The 13701-nt window shown below is 41.9% G+C and overlaps 1 protein-coding gene across 4 annotated transcripts in view; it reads right to left on the bottom strand.

Annotated features, from left to right (window-relative positions):
- VPS13D (vacuolar protein sorting 13 homolog D) overlaps positions 1-13701 on the bottom strand; it is a 241591-nt gene that overhangs the window by 146433 nt on the left and 81457 nt on the right. For 2 of the 4 annotated variants that reach the window (XM_055331554.1, XM_055331555.1), the window contains exons 36-40: positions 11135-11341; positions 9784-9873; positions 7340-7480; positions 4792-4914; positions 2316-2390 (exon numbers count right to left, since the gene is read on the bottom strand). In XM_055331554.1, coding sequence (XP_055187529.1) covers positions 2316-2390; positions 4792-4914; positions 7340-7480; positions 9784-9873; positions 11135-11341 — 636 coding nt within the window. The remainder of the gene's footprint in view (positions 1-2315; positions 2391-4791; positions 4915-7339; positions 7481-9783; positions 9874-11134; positions 11342-13701) is intronic. The other 2 variants (XM_055331556.1, XM_055331557.1) reach the window with 1 other exon arrangement.

Raw genomic sequence — 13701 nt, 5'->3', positions numbered from 1 at the left:
GAGCAAAATTAAACACACCTTACAGGTCCACATGTTTCCTGTCAGCAAAACAAGAAGGTAAACTGCAACAGACCCTGCCTTCTCCCACCGCCAGAATAAGGCCTGGGCCAGGACCATAAAAGTCAGGAATTGCTACTGGCTTTTAAAAAGTAATCACTTTCTTTTCTTCTCCTTTGTGCCTCCTAAAGTTTTCAGAAGCTAGTACTATAAATGCTGCAAAAACAAGCAATTTCAAGCTAAGACAAGTTCTGTTTTGCTAAGGACAATGGCTCAAGGGAATCTGAGAAATGGTGATCCGATAAAACAAACATGTAGTCTGCAGGGTGTTCCTACAATTCTGTGGTTAGTCTTTAGAAATACCCCACATACTTCCGATGATAATCTAGAACATCTCACGGAAAACCACCTAGAATACACCCATTTCTCATGCCAATGGCTTCACTTGGTTTGCAAGATTGGCTTTAAAAAAAAAAAAATTACATCAAGTACAAAATCAAGGAGTAGCTGTGAGGCTGGTGACAAGAGCAGAGGGGGAGTAAAAGATTTAAGAGCTGTCTGCAGGGTAAACAGGGCTTATTGTGCCACCTTGAAAGGCACCTCCCTCTCCAGGAGTGCATGAGAAAGCTGCTTTATTACAGCAGATAAAGGACCCAGGAGGAAAAGAAGCCAGATGTGCTTTCATATCCCACTGTGAGCCAGACTGTAAGTTTCCATTTGCAAATTAGATTAAAAAAGAACAGGTGGCAAATGGCTTTGATCACACTGCAATACAGGAGAAAGTGCTAGGCGTCCATTTAAAGACAGTCACAAGTACGTCACTCTGGAATGAAGCAGCCGGGGTCAGCACACTGCTTAGGTCCCCAAGCTTCGTGGGTTGATCACACCCACCAGCACAGACCACAGCAGCGCGTGCCTCTGAGAATAACTAACATGCAGTGCTCACGAATCCAAACCCGACACCAGGGGACAAATCCGACATCTCCCACACTGGGGCCCGAGTCAACTGCATACTTGTCTTTGGCACAGCACCAGGGAACAACATTCCCAAGTCCATCCAAGAGAGCAGTATTCCCTGGTGGCCCCAGAAAATCTGCCTCTAGTGAGCAGACCTCATTCCTTGATAGGCCGAGAGAATCGAGGGCTCCTCAAGTCCAGCTTGGGTTTCACAGGGCTGAGGGAATTGCTACCCTGCTGGGCTGGTTTCACAGAGCAATGTGGCCCTTATGAACAGTGCAGGTCTCCACGCCATGTAAGCGACCAGTCTATCAGAAAGGACCTGGTTTGTAAATCATAAGAAACAGATTAAAGTCCCAGGCCTGCTACCAGCTGGTCATGTGAACAAAGGCAAATTAAAATTACTCCGTCTCCCTCATCAGGAAGGCGCCCAGGCTACTTAGCCTGAAAGATTAAATAACAGATGCAGAAAAGCTGAGCGTCTAAATCTATTAATAAATGAAGATGGGATCACAGGCTTCCTTTGTGAACCCTCCCCTCCACATCCATCTTGGTAAAACCTTGCAGGAAAGACCCTTGTACTACCCCCATGTATGAACATCCCTGTTCCAAACTCCTGGTAGAGGAAGCTCAAACGGTCTTTTTTACACAATATATCATGACCCTGGCAGGACCTGGTGTTTGCCAAGTACAGACATAAATCATTCCGATTAAATCGCACTCCTTCAAACTAGTGAAGGAATGAACATCGTGGGATTCCCATTCCTGGAGGTTTACGGTGTTCTCTATCGTACTGACTTCTTAGTCAAATTCTTGGAAACTTAAAGGGTCAGAGACAGAAATGAGGCACATTTCATTTCCTATCTCTGAAGCACTTCAATTTATAGCTAAGGAAACCAAGGTTTGTGTCTTTGCAAATATTTACTGGTAAATTTTTTCTTAGCTCAATTCCTGGTCACGGCAGCTTCTACTCCACAGAGCCCCTTGCATCGCTGTAAGAATAAATGTTCACTAAGGATTCTATAAACAAAGACCTGCAGCACTGCCTGAGGGAGGGTGGCTTTCCTCCATTTTCTTATTTTTCAAAAAGAGAAATCACCCCAGACACTGGGTATTTCTGCACCATACACCATGGAGTTGATTCCACAGCGTGGAGGGTTAGGAGAGAGGGAAGACGCACATCACCTGCTCCTGATATAAGGTGTCACTCTATTCATCAGTCCGAAGTGCTCTTCCTTGCTATTAAAGCAGAGTTCTCAAACCTGGGATATCCCATTCAGCTCCCATTCACAGAAATTTAGTGTACAAGGCAGTTCTTCAAACAGGAAAATAAAACAAGCCCTCGCTTGGCTATACTGTACCTCTAGCATAGATCTGGTGCTCTAGGTTAGTCAGACTGGCTGTACTCCTAGTTCTAAGGTAGACAAGGGGGAGGCCTGGTAGACAGGAAAGACAAAGTTAGAGGGTAAGAAAAAATAAAGCGAATAAGAAGACTCACTTCCAAAACATAAGCACAAAAAGAGTACATTATAAAAATAGCGAGCATCATGCAGTTACAGGATCGTTCCCTTCACTGATTGCTAAGAGCTAAGAAAGTATTGACAAAGTGAGCAAGACATTTTTATGCTGGCTTTCACTGTGGAGGATGTGTCACAGTAGCATGCTCCTGTTTTTCTTGACTAGGGAAAGAAAACATCGTCAAGATTCTCTTTAACAGAAATGACAAGCCTTTTGAGGACTTTTCACTTAAAGCATGTATGCTCTTAAATGGCATGGAAAAGTTACCAAGACCGACCAGCACAGACGAGGGTGGCAGTGGCTCCATCCCAATTTGGAAAGGCAGTGGCAGCAAAATGCTAATCCCCCAGAGGTTTCGAAATTTCAAGGGAAAGAGTCAATCTGCATTCCAAGTTTAAACAGTCTCCACCAAGGGGTTACCTCATAGTATTACTTAGATTATAAATTAAACATGGAAGTTTTTAGAACACTTACATTTGGTATTTCAATTAAATGTCCTTTGAGTACAAAACTACTGAACTTTCTAAGGTGCTGTGCCACCCAGCAGTTGAACGTCTGCCTCCGGCTCAGGGCGTGACCCCGGGTCCCGGGATCGAGTCCCGCATCGGGCTCCCTGCAGGGAGCCTGCCTCTCTCTGTGAGTGTCTCTCATGAATAAATAAATAAAATCTTAAAAAAAAAAAGAATCTCTCTTTCAAGGGATCATTTTGAAGCTGGCCTGAATGAAATGCACAAATTTGGGGGGACTGTAACTAAATGTTCATCAATAGGAACTGAAAGATGTGATCGGTTCAACAAGGTGCAAGTCTACTGACTTTCGAAACAAATTCCCCACAGTTAATTTAGTAGACCTGTTAAAAGAATACAATCTCATCTGTCACATGTGGTGTTGCCCAGGAACATCCAATAGGAAAGGAGATTTGGAAATTCAGGTATATTCACTTATGTCTAATTTAAAAGATATACCCCTGCAGCCTAGGTAACCATAAAAATCTATAGGTAAATAAAAATCCAGCTTTAATTTAGTATTGGCATTCAACACAGATAAGGCAGCTTATTAACTACAAAGAAAGAGGAGAAAAAAAATTTTTTTAAAGGTGGAGGGGTGGAGACAAAGAAAATCCTTCACCAGAATCCTGAAGATTAGGCCTTCCTTATGTTTACACTGAGTCTGTATCTCAATCCCCTTGTATGAAACATACTCTCTAGGACACAGTGCATATTACAAAGGTTATACAGAGTCTTCTGGGTAGACTGTTACATTCTTTTAACACACAAATTGGGAAGGTTAGAGGAGGAGCCAGAATTGAAGCTGATGATATCTGCAAAGCCCTGGCTCCTGAGCAATGACCTGGAGACTCAGAAGCAACAGCCTGGGAATACAGAGACCAAACGTAGCTGACATTTCCTTGTCCTCCTTCTGGAAGTGAAGGCAGACGGTCCACTTCTACACCCTGAGGACAGACGCACCAGTTCAAATACTTCATAAACTCAGAAAATCCATCTTCCCGTGACATGTTTGCAGACCAGAGGGAATATTTAAGCATTTGTGAGCTATGTGAAGTCCAGCCAAGACTCCCCAAAGAAACCACCCGGACAGAGCTAGGCTGAGTTGAATTTGGAGGACAATGGCTTGTGGAGAAATGAAGGGCCACATGGTTGGCCACCACAGTCCCCCCTGCTCTAAGGAAATCAGAGCTCCATGGTAGGGCATTAAATAAGGAAAGAAAACATCGTTAAGAGAGAACAAACGGACTGCTCATTCTTCAAAAGGCTGGGCATTCAATTCTTTTCTGCTTTATGAACAATACAGAGCCCTCCTTTTAACAATTTCTTCCATATGGGCTCCTGCCGGTCCTCCCTTCAAGAATATATCCACACTCTGCACCTCTAGATTTAGAAAGCTGAAAAGACAGTTTGTAATATCCAATCAGAAAGTCCAAATGAACTGGGAAGTTTTGCCAAGTTAAACACACCAACCAGTGGCTGATCTTGCTGTGTTTCAGAAGTACCAGCTCGTATGCAATGTTCCTAGAATTCAGAAAACTGTCTATCGCAGATCTTTTCTCTCCCACAAAGGGGGAATTAGAGCCTATATTAAAAGTTCAGTACCTTGTGCCAGAAAAGTGTCTCCTGCAAAGATTAGAACTACACAAGACAGAATATCCTACAGGTTGCTTTTTGTTTTTTTGGTTTTTTGGGTGTGTTTTTTTTTTTTTTTTTTTCACAGAAAATGATGATTCTATTTGGATTTCTCAATGAAACATGGCTGTGTTGGTCAACTGTGATTTAGTCAGACATTTGTAGAGAAAAATCTTACTTTGTCCAAAGCATGGAGGATCCACTGAAGAGCCCATCCAGTCTTCTGCTGAGGTTGAATCTATTTCCTTGTCCTGTTTACAGTAATCTGCCATCCACGATTCCTTGGTACTTACATACTGGTCTAGAAAGAATTCCCCAAAGATATTAAGAACGGAAATAGAAAAGATTGAGGGTTTGAGTCAAATAATTTCAATTCAGCAAAACAAGCTTTTGTTGAATGCCTTACTGCGTGCTCGGCGCTATGCTAGGTTCTCAGAAAGTCTGTCCCTGGAGAACTCATGCTCCACTGACAGAAATCAATGTTAGCCAAACAACCATCACCACAAAACCATAAAGTGGAAGGAGCTAAAATAAAGACATAAATAAAATTCTACAGGAGCACAGAACAGGGGAAGATTTATTCTACTTTGACAGAAGTGGGAGAGTACACACCAAGGTCCACGGGAATCTTCCGAGATATGGGAACTTTTGTTCTGGGTCGAGAGGAATGAGCAGAGGTTAGAGACCAAGAGTTTACCAATGGGATTAGGGATACGGGGACATTCCAGGCCAAGAGAACAGCATATGCAAAGATTTTAAAGACATGAAAGTACATAGCCCTTTTAGGGAACAATGAATAATGTAGTGTGACTCTGGCCCAACATACTGAGATAGGGACACAGCAAAGCAGTCTAGAAAAGGGAAGTAGTTTGTGAAGGGTATGCTATGCTATGCTATGCTAAGGGGGCAGAGTTTCAAGACAGAAAAACCAGTGAGGAGGCTATTAAAGACTACCAATATCAGGGATCCCTGGGTGGCTCAGCGGTTTAGCGCCTGCTTTTGGCCCAAGGTGTGATCTTGGAGTCCCGTGATCGAGTCCCACATCCGGCTCCCTGCATGGAGCCTGCTTCTCCCTCTGCCTGTGTCTCTGCCTCTCTCTGTGTCTCTCATGAATAAATAAATAAAATCTTAAAGACAAAAAAAAGACTACGAATATCTCAGGAAGCAGAAATCCAGCGGACAATTCTCCAGGAGTGGTTCTACTAGTTTTAGAAGGGAAATATAATGGGAAGGGCAGGTTAACAAAATAATTATGATGCACCATCCCTGGAGAAGGACCTATTCTACTAGTTAAGGTAAGATACTTTGTAGAACAAAACTTGTTGATCTCTAGTTTGCAGTTCCAAATAGTTGGCTATATGTAAGATTTATTTAAACGCTAAGAGATCACAGTAATATTTCTGGGTTTCAGCACAGCATTAGGAATAGGGAATTGGACGGGACGCCTGGGTAGCTCAGTGGTTAAATGTCTACCTTTGGCTCAGGGCATGATCCGGGATCCGGAATCAAGTCCCACATGGAGCCTGCTTCTCCCTCTGCCTGTGTCTCTGCCTCTCTCTCATGAATAAACAAACAAAATCTTTAAAAAAGAAATAAGGAATTGAAGATTTAAAAAAACAGCTTTACTACAGACAAGAATGCCTTTTGGAAGACATTTTCTTTTTTTTTTTTTTTTTTGGAAGACATTTTTAAATAGATGCTCATCAGAAATATCAATAAAACTCTTTTAAGGTCTTGTTTATTACAGCTTTCCAAAAAGCTATGCTAAACTTTATCTAAATTTCCAGATGAACACATTATATAAGAAATAACATAGTATCAAAATAATACAGTACAGAACGATCATGAGGTTAATTGGGCAAATTTAATGAATGAAATCTGTTAATGTCAAACAGTGGTTTTAAAATTTTGGAATCAATAAACTTACCGTCTCATTTCACTATACGTTTTCTGCATCTTATTATGACACAGAATAAGCCAATGGATATCCTATGAGCCTCAATCACATCCACTAAAGAAAGTTCACAGATTTGCAGTAGTGTTATCACTCAGATAACCACAGTATTACCAAAAATCAGACCATGTAGATCAATGATTCAAATAGAGTGGGTTTTCACAGCAAAGGCAGGCAACACCTGACTGTATGATAATGTTACTTTTCTCTTAGATGATATAAATACAAGCACAGAGTGGTTCCGACTCACTACAGTGAATCCAGGAACATACATTTCAGTGTTCTCAAAAAACTTTAAGAACACACACCATTAGCTTGGCAACCCTCCAACCCAGTGATTTTCAGATAGGAAATAGTACAGGCAATTTATCCTACTATAAAGACAAGGTCAAAACTATACCTTTTAAGAATTATTCTGTGTAGGAGTAGCCTGAAAGAAGGGAATCTAAACTCACTTCTAGGATATTTAAGAAAAACCTGTGACCAAGCATCATCAGGGAGAAGATTCATCCCAAACAGAGAGAGAGTTATGTTTCCCAACAGTCTCAGCTCTTGCTTGATCACTAACAGCATTAATACAAGATGCCAACTCTGGAGCAATGGGATAAAAAGAACCATGAGCTAGGCTGGGGTTTATCAGGAGAGCAGCCCCGGTGAATGGGTGATGTCCAATGTGGGCTCAGATATCTGCTAAGCCAGGGTCAACAGTCTTCTAGACAAAAGACTGCAGTACAGAAAGGTATCAGTCTTCTAGACACAACTTTCCACTCACCAATCAGTACAGAAGTGATGTTGATATCCAAGCGGGGTTTGGCCTTGGCTTCCAGCTTCAGTCGGGGAGGGTGGAGGCGACTAGCTGCCTGTTGTTGCCAGGATACAGAGCATGGCCATGGCTCGATAAATGGCTCCCAGCCTACAAGAACACAGGAAGGAAGACATCTGTTAGGCAGATATCAAGAGTTTAGAGGGGAACGCTGTTCACAAATGCTCAGCAAGGACAAACTCTGGCTTAATAGCTTTCTATTTCCAACGTGATTCACAGCGAAAGCACCATCTTTAGCTACAGGTCACCCCACAGATGTCTGTGCTGTCTAGAGGATGTGAGTGGAAGGACAGACACATGCCCCAGGGTCTCCAAGGTGGGAGGAAGAAAGGCACAGAGGATATATACCCTCGCTATTAAAGAGCAGGGAAGACCTGCTTTTGATCCACTCAAGATAGAAAAAGGAGTCTCAGACTCAGGATGGAAAAGTGCTGTCAGTGGCTGAAGTAACCATTAAATTTGATTCTCCTGCTTATGTTAAGAACCCACTGGTTGAATAAACAGGTAGAGCATAATTGGAAATTCATTCACTTAAGTTTTTCGAGTTTCTAATCTTCAAATGTCCTGTGTACAAAAAGGAATGAAAACAACACATATGTATGGTTTAAAGAATAAAATTACTACAAGCACTCATGTAGCCACTATTCTGCTTAAGAAATAGAAAATCCTTAGTTCCTCTAAAGTCCCTGAGTGCCACTCTCCCATGTCAGCCCCCTTCCCACCAACCCTCTTCCACCCAACTCCAAGTAAACATTAGTTTGGAGTTTTATTCATTTCCTTGCTCTTTTTTTATAGTTTTACCACATAGATACATGCGTGTCTCCACAACATAGTGGTGAGTCTGTCCTATGAGGGATCTTTATGTAAATGAAATCCTGCCATACATGTACTTCTGCAAGTTTCTTTTTTTTTTTTTCTTCTGCAAGTTTCTATTTTTGCCCGACCACATGCCTCTGAGACTCACTCATATCGCTGCCACATAGCTGTGGCACATTTATTTTCCCCAGTGAATTGTAATCTGCTTATGACCACACCACAATCTGTATTCATTCTACTTCTGTGAAATATTCCCTTGAGCCTATAGATTTATAGCTATAGGAGGAATACTACCACGGGGGCTTGGGATCCTCTGGGGTACAGACCTAGAAGTATACTGCTGGGCTGTGGAGTATGCTTATACTTAACCCTGCTGCACATCAGATTGTTTTCCAAAGTGCTTGTACCAACTTACAGTTCTAATGGCAAGCAGTTAGAGTTCTGTGGCTCATAGTAGAGTCACACTTAATTTCTGCCAGCGTGCTAGGTGAGAAAAATGGTACCTCTCCATGGTTTTAAAGACTCAACTTTTCAAGACAGTTCATTTTTAAGTTTTCTAACTATACTCCATCAGTCACAGATCAGCCTCTTGACCAACAGAAATCCAATCCAATATGTAGCAATAAGTAGATACATTCGTCCCTTCGCACTACTTGAACTTTAGTGACCTAAAAGTGTTCATAAGGCTTTAAAAGTAAGATTTGCTCTGGGAAAATAAATGATTCTCAGAAAAATGGCTTCCATATGCCCCATAAGAGTCTCCCTCAACTAGTAAGACTTAGGTCAGTATTCTCAAGTTAAACATGTTCAACAGTTAAAAAAATGCTAACTAACATACACTCTAGAACCATCTGCAGCAGCACAACTGATGACACTTCATTCTCCACTGAAATCAGAGGGAGCAGTCACTCTGGGGTCTAAGCCTCAGGCCGTATGGCTCTATTCTGTCCACACCTACTAAGAAATATCTTAAGGCAAAGTTCACACTCAAACTGCTCAGCCCTGGTTTATGACGCCTCCTGAATGTCCGTGTGTATGGGCCCTTACCTTGATCCTTCCAGTGGAAGGAAAGGAACCTGAAAACTTTTTTGCATTATTATCCAGATTCCATAATCACCTGCTCTGATCAACTGTATTTTGCTTGAGCGAGTAGGGCATGGCAGGTTGTACATTATCACTGATTCAGTATGCTTTTAATGAAACAGGTCCAGCAAGGAGGAAGGAGGCTTGAAGTTTAAAATGCTTATGGGCAGAAATCTCCCTTGAAATTTAGCTTCTGTCAGGGCCAAATGATTCTTTGCTCCTGAGCAATCTCATGTTCTAGAATGACCCAAACTTTAGCACTGAAAAGAACTAACTAGGAAAACTTGTTTTTAAATAACTCAGTTGCAACATATCAGATATGTTAGGGGAAAAAAAAATCTGTATCTTTTATGCCTATGCAGTCACTTGTGTTTCACCTTTCCCTGCCTGGCCCCACCTCCCTCCCCTCATGCAAAATTTATGTAGAGGTAGACCCAGGCAAATAATTCAAGTGTGGGTTTTAAATCCCACAATCACTTATGTTAGGTACTGACCTGACAGGGCACGGTTGTAATAATCTCCGGAGAGGGTGAAGTGGGCGTACCCTTCAGGGCTAGTTCTTACATGCTGCAGAAAAGTCAGACCTGCAAAGGAAGCATATGTTATAGCAGCTGCCAGGCAAGAACAACCAGAACTTTCTTTCTTGGATTAAGTCTCAGCAAAGAGACAGACACTAATCCTAGCTGATACTAATGACCTCATAGGAAAGCACACAAAATTTTGATATTTTGTTCATCGTGGGTTTTCTCCATGAACTGTGATTTAAAAAAAAAAAAAAACAACACTGTGTTAAAATGTTATTTGTCTTCATTCCTGAGTCTCTTGGCACCCCTTTCCATGTCGTGCCTGAGGCAAAGGCCTCCTCTGCCTCCTTCCCTTCCCAGCCCAGCCCCGGCACCCAGGCACCTCGGTGCATCTGAAGTGTGCAGGAACATAAAAAAACATATTTTGCCCTGAATATCTGAAAATCAGGAGGCAGACTGGTAAAAGCAGTTATATCCTGAGGAAAATTAGCTCAAAATTTTAAGGTTATCATAGAAAAATAAGAAGCAATTATTCCCTGAAGACACTCGGGCAAAATTCCAGCTATTACTCTCAATCAAGTGGCCCTTGTGGGGCTTGAAGCACAGGGAACAGGAAGCCTCTCCCGTGGACAGAAGGTCAAACTTAATCCCCAGGACAGATCTTTCCTTGAAGTAAAAAGAGGCCAGCAAGGTTGAAAAAGTGGAAAATTGAAAGTGAACCCAGTGGTGAGATTTCCTGTACTCTCCACAGAAGCCCCATCTAACACTGCCTGTGATGACATGGCTGAGGGAGAGGTCCTCGTCCTCTTGCCCCACTACTGACAGACAGCTCTCAGGGCCCTTACGGACAGCACTCTGAGGTGAACATTCTAAGATACTGTGCACTTCCTTTTCAAACATAGAGCAGAGCATTTTCTGAGCTAATCTTTTAAACACCTCTAATAACAGGACTCATTACAGTCTTTAGATACATACAAAGATAAACAAAAAGGAGACATCAGGAATTATTTAGCTAGAGCTGTTAATATAACAGAAATTTCATCAATGACAATGTCTATTATTTCCAAACTGGAGGCTGAAGGCCACATATGGCAAATACATACACATTTCTTTAAAATACAAATAATGAAAAACATATGTAAAATGATTAACTAAATTTCACCCATAGTACTACTAAGTGGGGAGCATGAACATCACACACACACACACACACACACACACCCAAAAGAAAAATGAAGAAGAAGAAAAAGACGGGCCCCCAAATAACTCGGCAATAACCGCAAATCTTCAAGATGAATGTGAACATTCGGAAAACACTCACGGGAAAAGGTGAGCTCAGCCAGAGGGACGTCACAATCCATGCAGTCGTCGATGAAGCAGATGCACACGCTTTCGGCTTTCACCTCCACTCCAGAAATGAGCCGCGCCGCCATAGGCCCCTGGCTCTCACAGCCACTCGTACCCAGAGAAAGAGATTTCAGAGGCTCGGCATTCTTAAACAACCAACTTGCCGCCTTTTTCAGTTGGCCTTCAAGAAAATTTAAAGGTGATCAGTTCAGCCAGTTTTCACAGACACTGAGGCAGCTCATAGGGGAAATAAAGTGTTTAGGGATCTACTGGACAGCCCAAGAGAACCCTGCTCCCAGATGTACTCTTAAACTTAAAAAAGAAGAAAAAACCTGGCATCATATAGGAATTCTACTTCTAAGCAAAAAGAATGAAGCCCCCTTGCACACATCCACTCAAGTTCACCATCCTTCATGATTTAGTTCAAAATGCCTCCAGGAGCCATCCCTCCACTAGTATGACATCTGACGAAGGAGAGGAGAGGAGAAGATAGGGTCCAAATTCTAGATGTCACTGAGTAGGGAAGTATGTAATTGTTGCCGTGTAGTTTTGTACGTACTGATGTGCTACTTTGTGACTGTTCTCAAATGTCTTAATCTGTACATACTTCCTCTTCTCAACTGGTCACAAATTCCTTGAGAACAGAGAGCAATGAGAAGTGCATGTGTGTAATATACAACAGTTAAAATAATAGTTCCCTGAACACTACCAGACTGCTAAAGCTAAAAAAGCAAAGAAAAGCAATGCAATCCCATATTTACAAATTACCAGAATCCAGTGCACCGCACAGGGGTAAATGGTTAAGGGCACAGGCTCTAGAGGAAGATGGTGTGGCTTCTGATTCCAGCACCTAAAAGATGTTGGATCTTGGGCAAGTTACCCAGTGCCTCTATGCCTGACAGCATGTACTCACAGGGCTGCCACAAGGAGGAAACAGATAAGTACAAGTGAAGTTCTCCTACAAGCAGAGCCTGGAACATATAGAGGCTCTACTAACTTTAGCTGCTGTTATCATTTTTGTGACTAATGGAATGACTTAAGAAGTACTAAAGAAATAAAAATTAACAAAAACCATAAAAGCTCTTAGAAATTAAAAAGAAATGTTGTGTTAAAGAGATAAAAGAATAGAAAATATAAACACTATGGGGTATTGAGATAATTAAACTAACAGTGACACCTAGGTAAAAACAAAGCTAAGAAATGCAAGATAACTAGATCCGCCTTTCTTTTTTTCCAGAAGGAAAAAGGTAATAGTTAATGTGAACAACTGTGTGATAGGACTAGTATTTTCACACATAACTGATTAGAGTTTGACCTGGTACAACATTTTAGAAGATCTGCCAAGTTGAGTAAAAAGTCTAAAACATCTATCTATGCCCTTTGAGCCAATATTTATACTACTAGGTCTGTCCATCAAGGAAATTCTTTTTTTTTTAATACTTTATTTATTCATGAGAAACACAGAGAGAGAGAGAGAGAGAGAGAGAGAGAGGCAGAGACACAGGCAGAGGGAGAAGCAGGCTCCATGCAGGGAGCCTGACGTGGGACTCAATCCTGAATCTCCAGGATCAGGCCCTGGGCCAAAGGTGGCGCTAAACCACTGAGCCACTGGGCTGCCCTCCACCAAGGAAATTCTAAAAGATACAGACAGAAGTTCGTACCAGAAAATATTTGTTACAGAATAGTGTATAATATTTAATGAATGAAAAACAAAGAATAGTTAAATCATTAGGTCAATGTAAAAAAAATTCAGTATTTATAAACAATTTTAACGACATGGGAAGACTCTGGTATTGTAATTATAATTCAACAAAATTGTACTGTAAAAGAGGTATTTTATTTGCGGTATTTGCGGTATAATCTGCCAACATACACACAATATTATATGTACACGTGTCTTTATATGTATGGGTTTACATAGTATGTAAAGAGGTAGAGAAATGTACACGCAAGCGCAGACTAGAAAAGACACAGCTTTTGCTCTATCTTCCTGTTTTAAGAGAAAGGGTAATATGGAGGGAGGCGGAAAGGGGGTACTCTGCAGCAGAGAGAACACCGGCAGACTTGGCTTTCAGCCCATCTTAGCCTCTCACTAATGGGGGACCTCCAATCAGTTTACTTAACCTATGTGCGCCAGTTTCCTTACCTGGAGCTGGGACAATAATGCCCACCTTTAAGGGCTACAAAGATTCAATCAGGAAACTCAGGCTGAGGCATATGGGAGCTCAGTGGGCACAACTACCAGTATCACCACCACTACCACTACCCCCGAACACTGGCTAACAGCATAGAGCACCTGCTGTGTGCCAGGCACTTTGCCTAAGTGCTTTGTCTATAGTGCCTATTTATATCAAACCTCCATGGGAAGTCCTCTCATTCTCTTTTTCCAGATAAGGAAGCACTGGTACAGAGAGGCTAAGTGACTTGCCCAAGTCACTAATAAGTAATCAAAAAGCAGCAAAGACCTGAACCCCAGCATCGGCCCCAGGGCCCCATTATCATCCACTATGAAATACCGCTGCTCGTTATTATGCCCAGTCC

This window comes from Nyctereutes procyonoides, unplaced genomic scaffold (assembly GCF_905146905.1).
Source record: "Nyctereutes procyonoides isolate TBG_1078 unplaced genomic scaffold, NYPRO_anot_genome, whole genome shotgun sequence".
Lineage (NCBI taxonomy): Eukaryota > Metazoa > Chordata > Mammalia > Carnivora > Canidae > Nyctereutes > Nyctereutes procyonoides.
The sequence above is the reverse complement of the archived record's forward strand: the minus strand, read 5'-3'. Positions and strand labels throughout refer to the sequence as shown.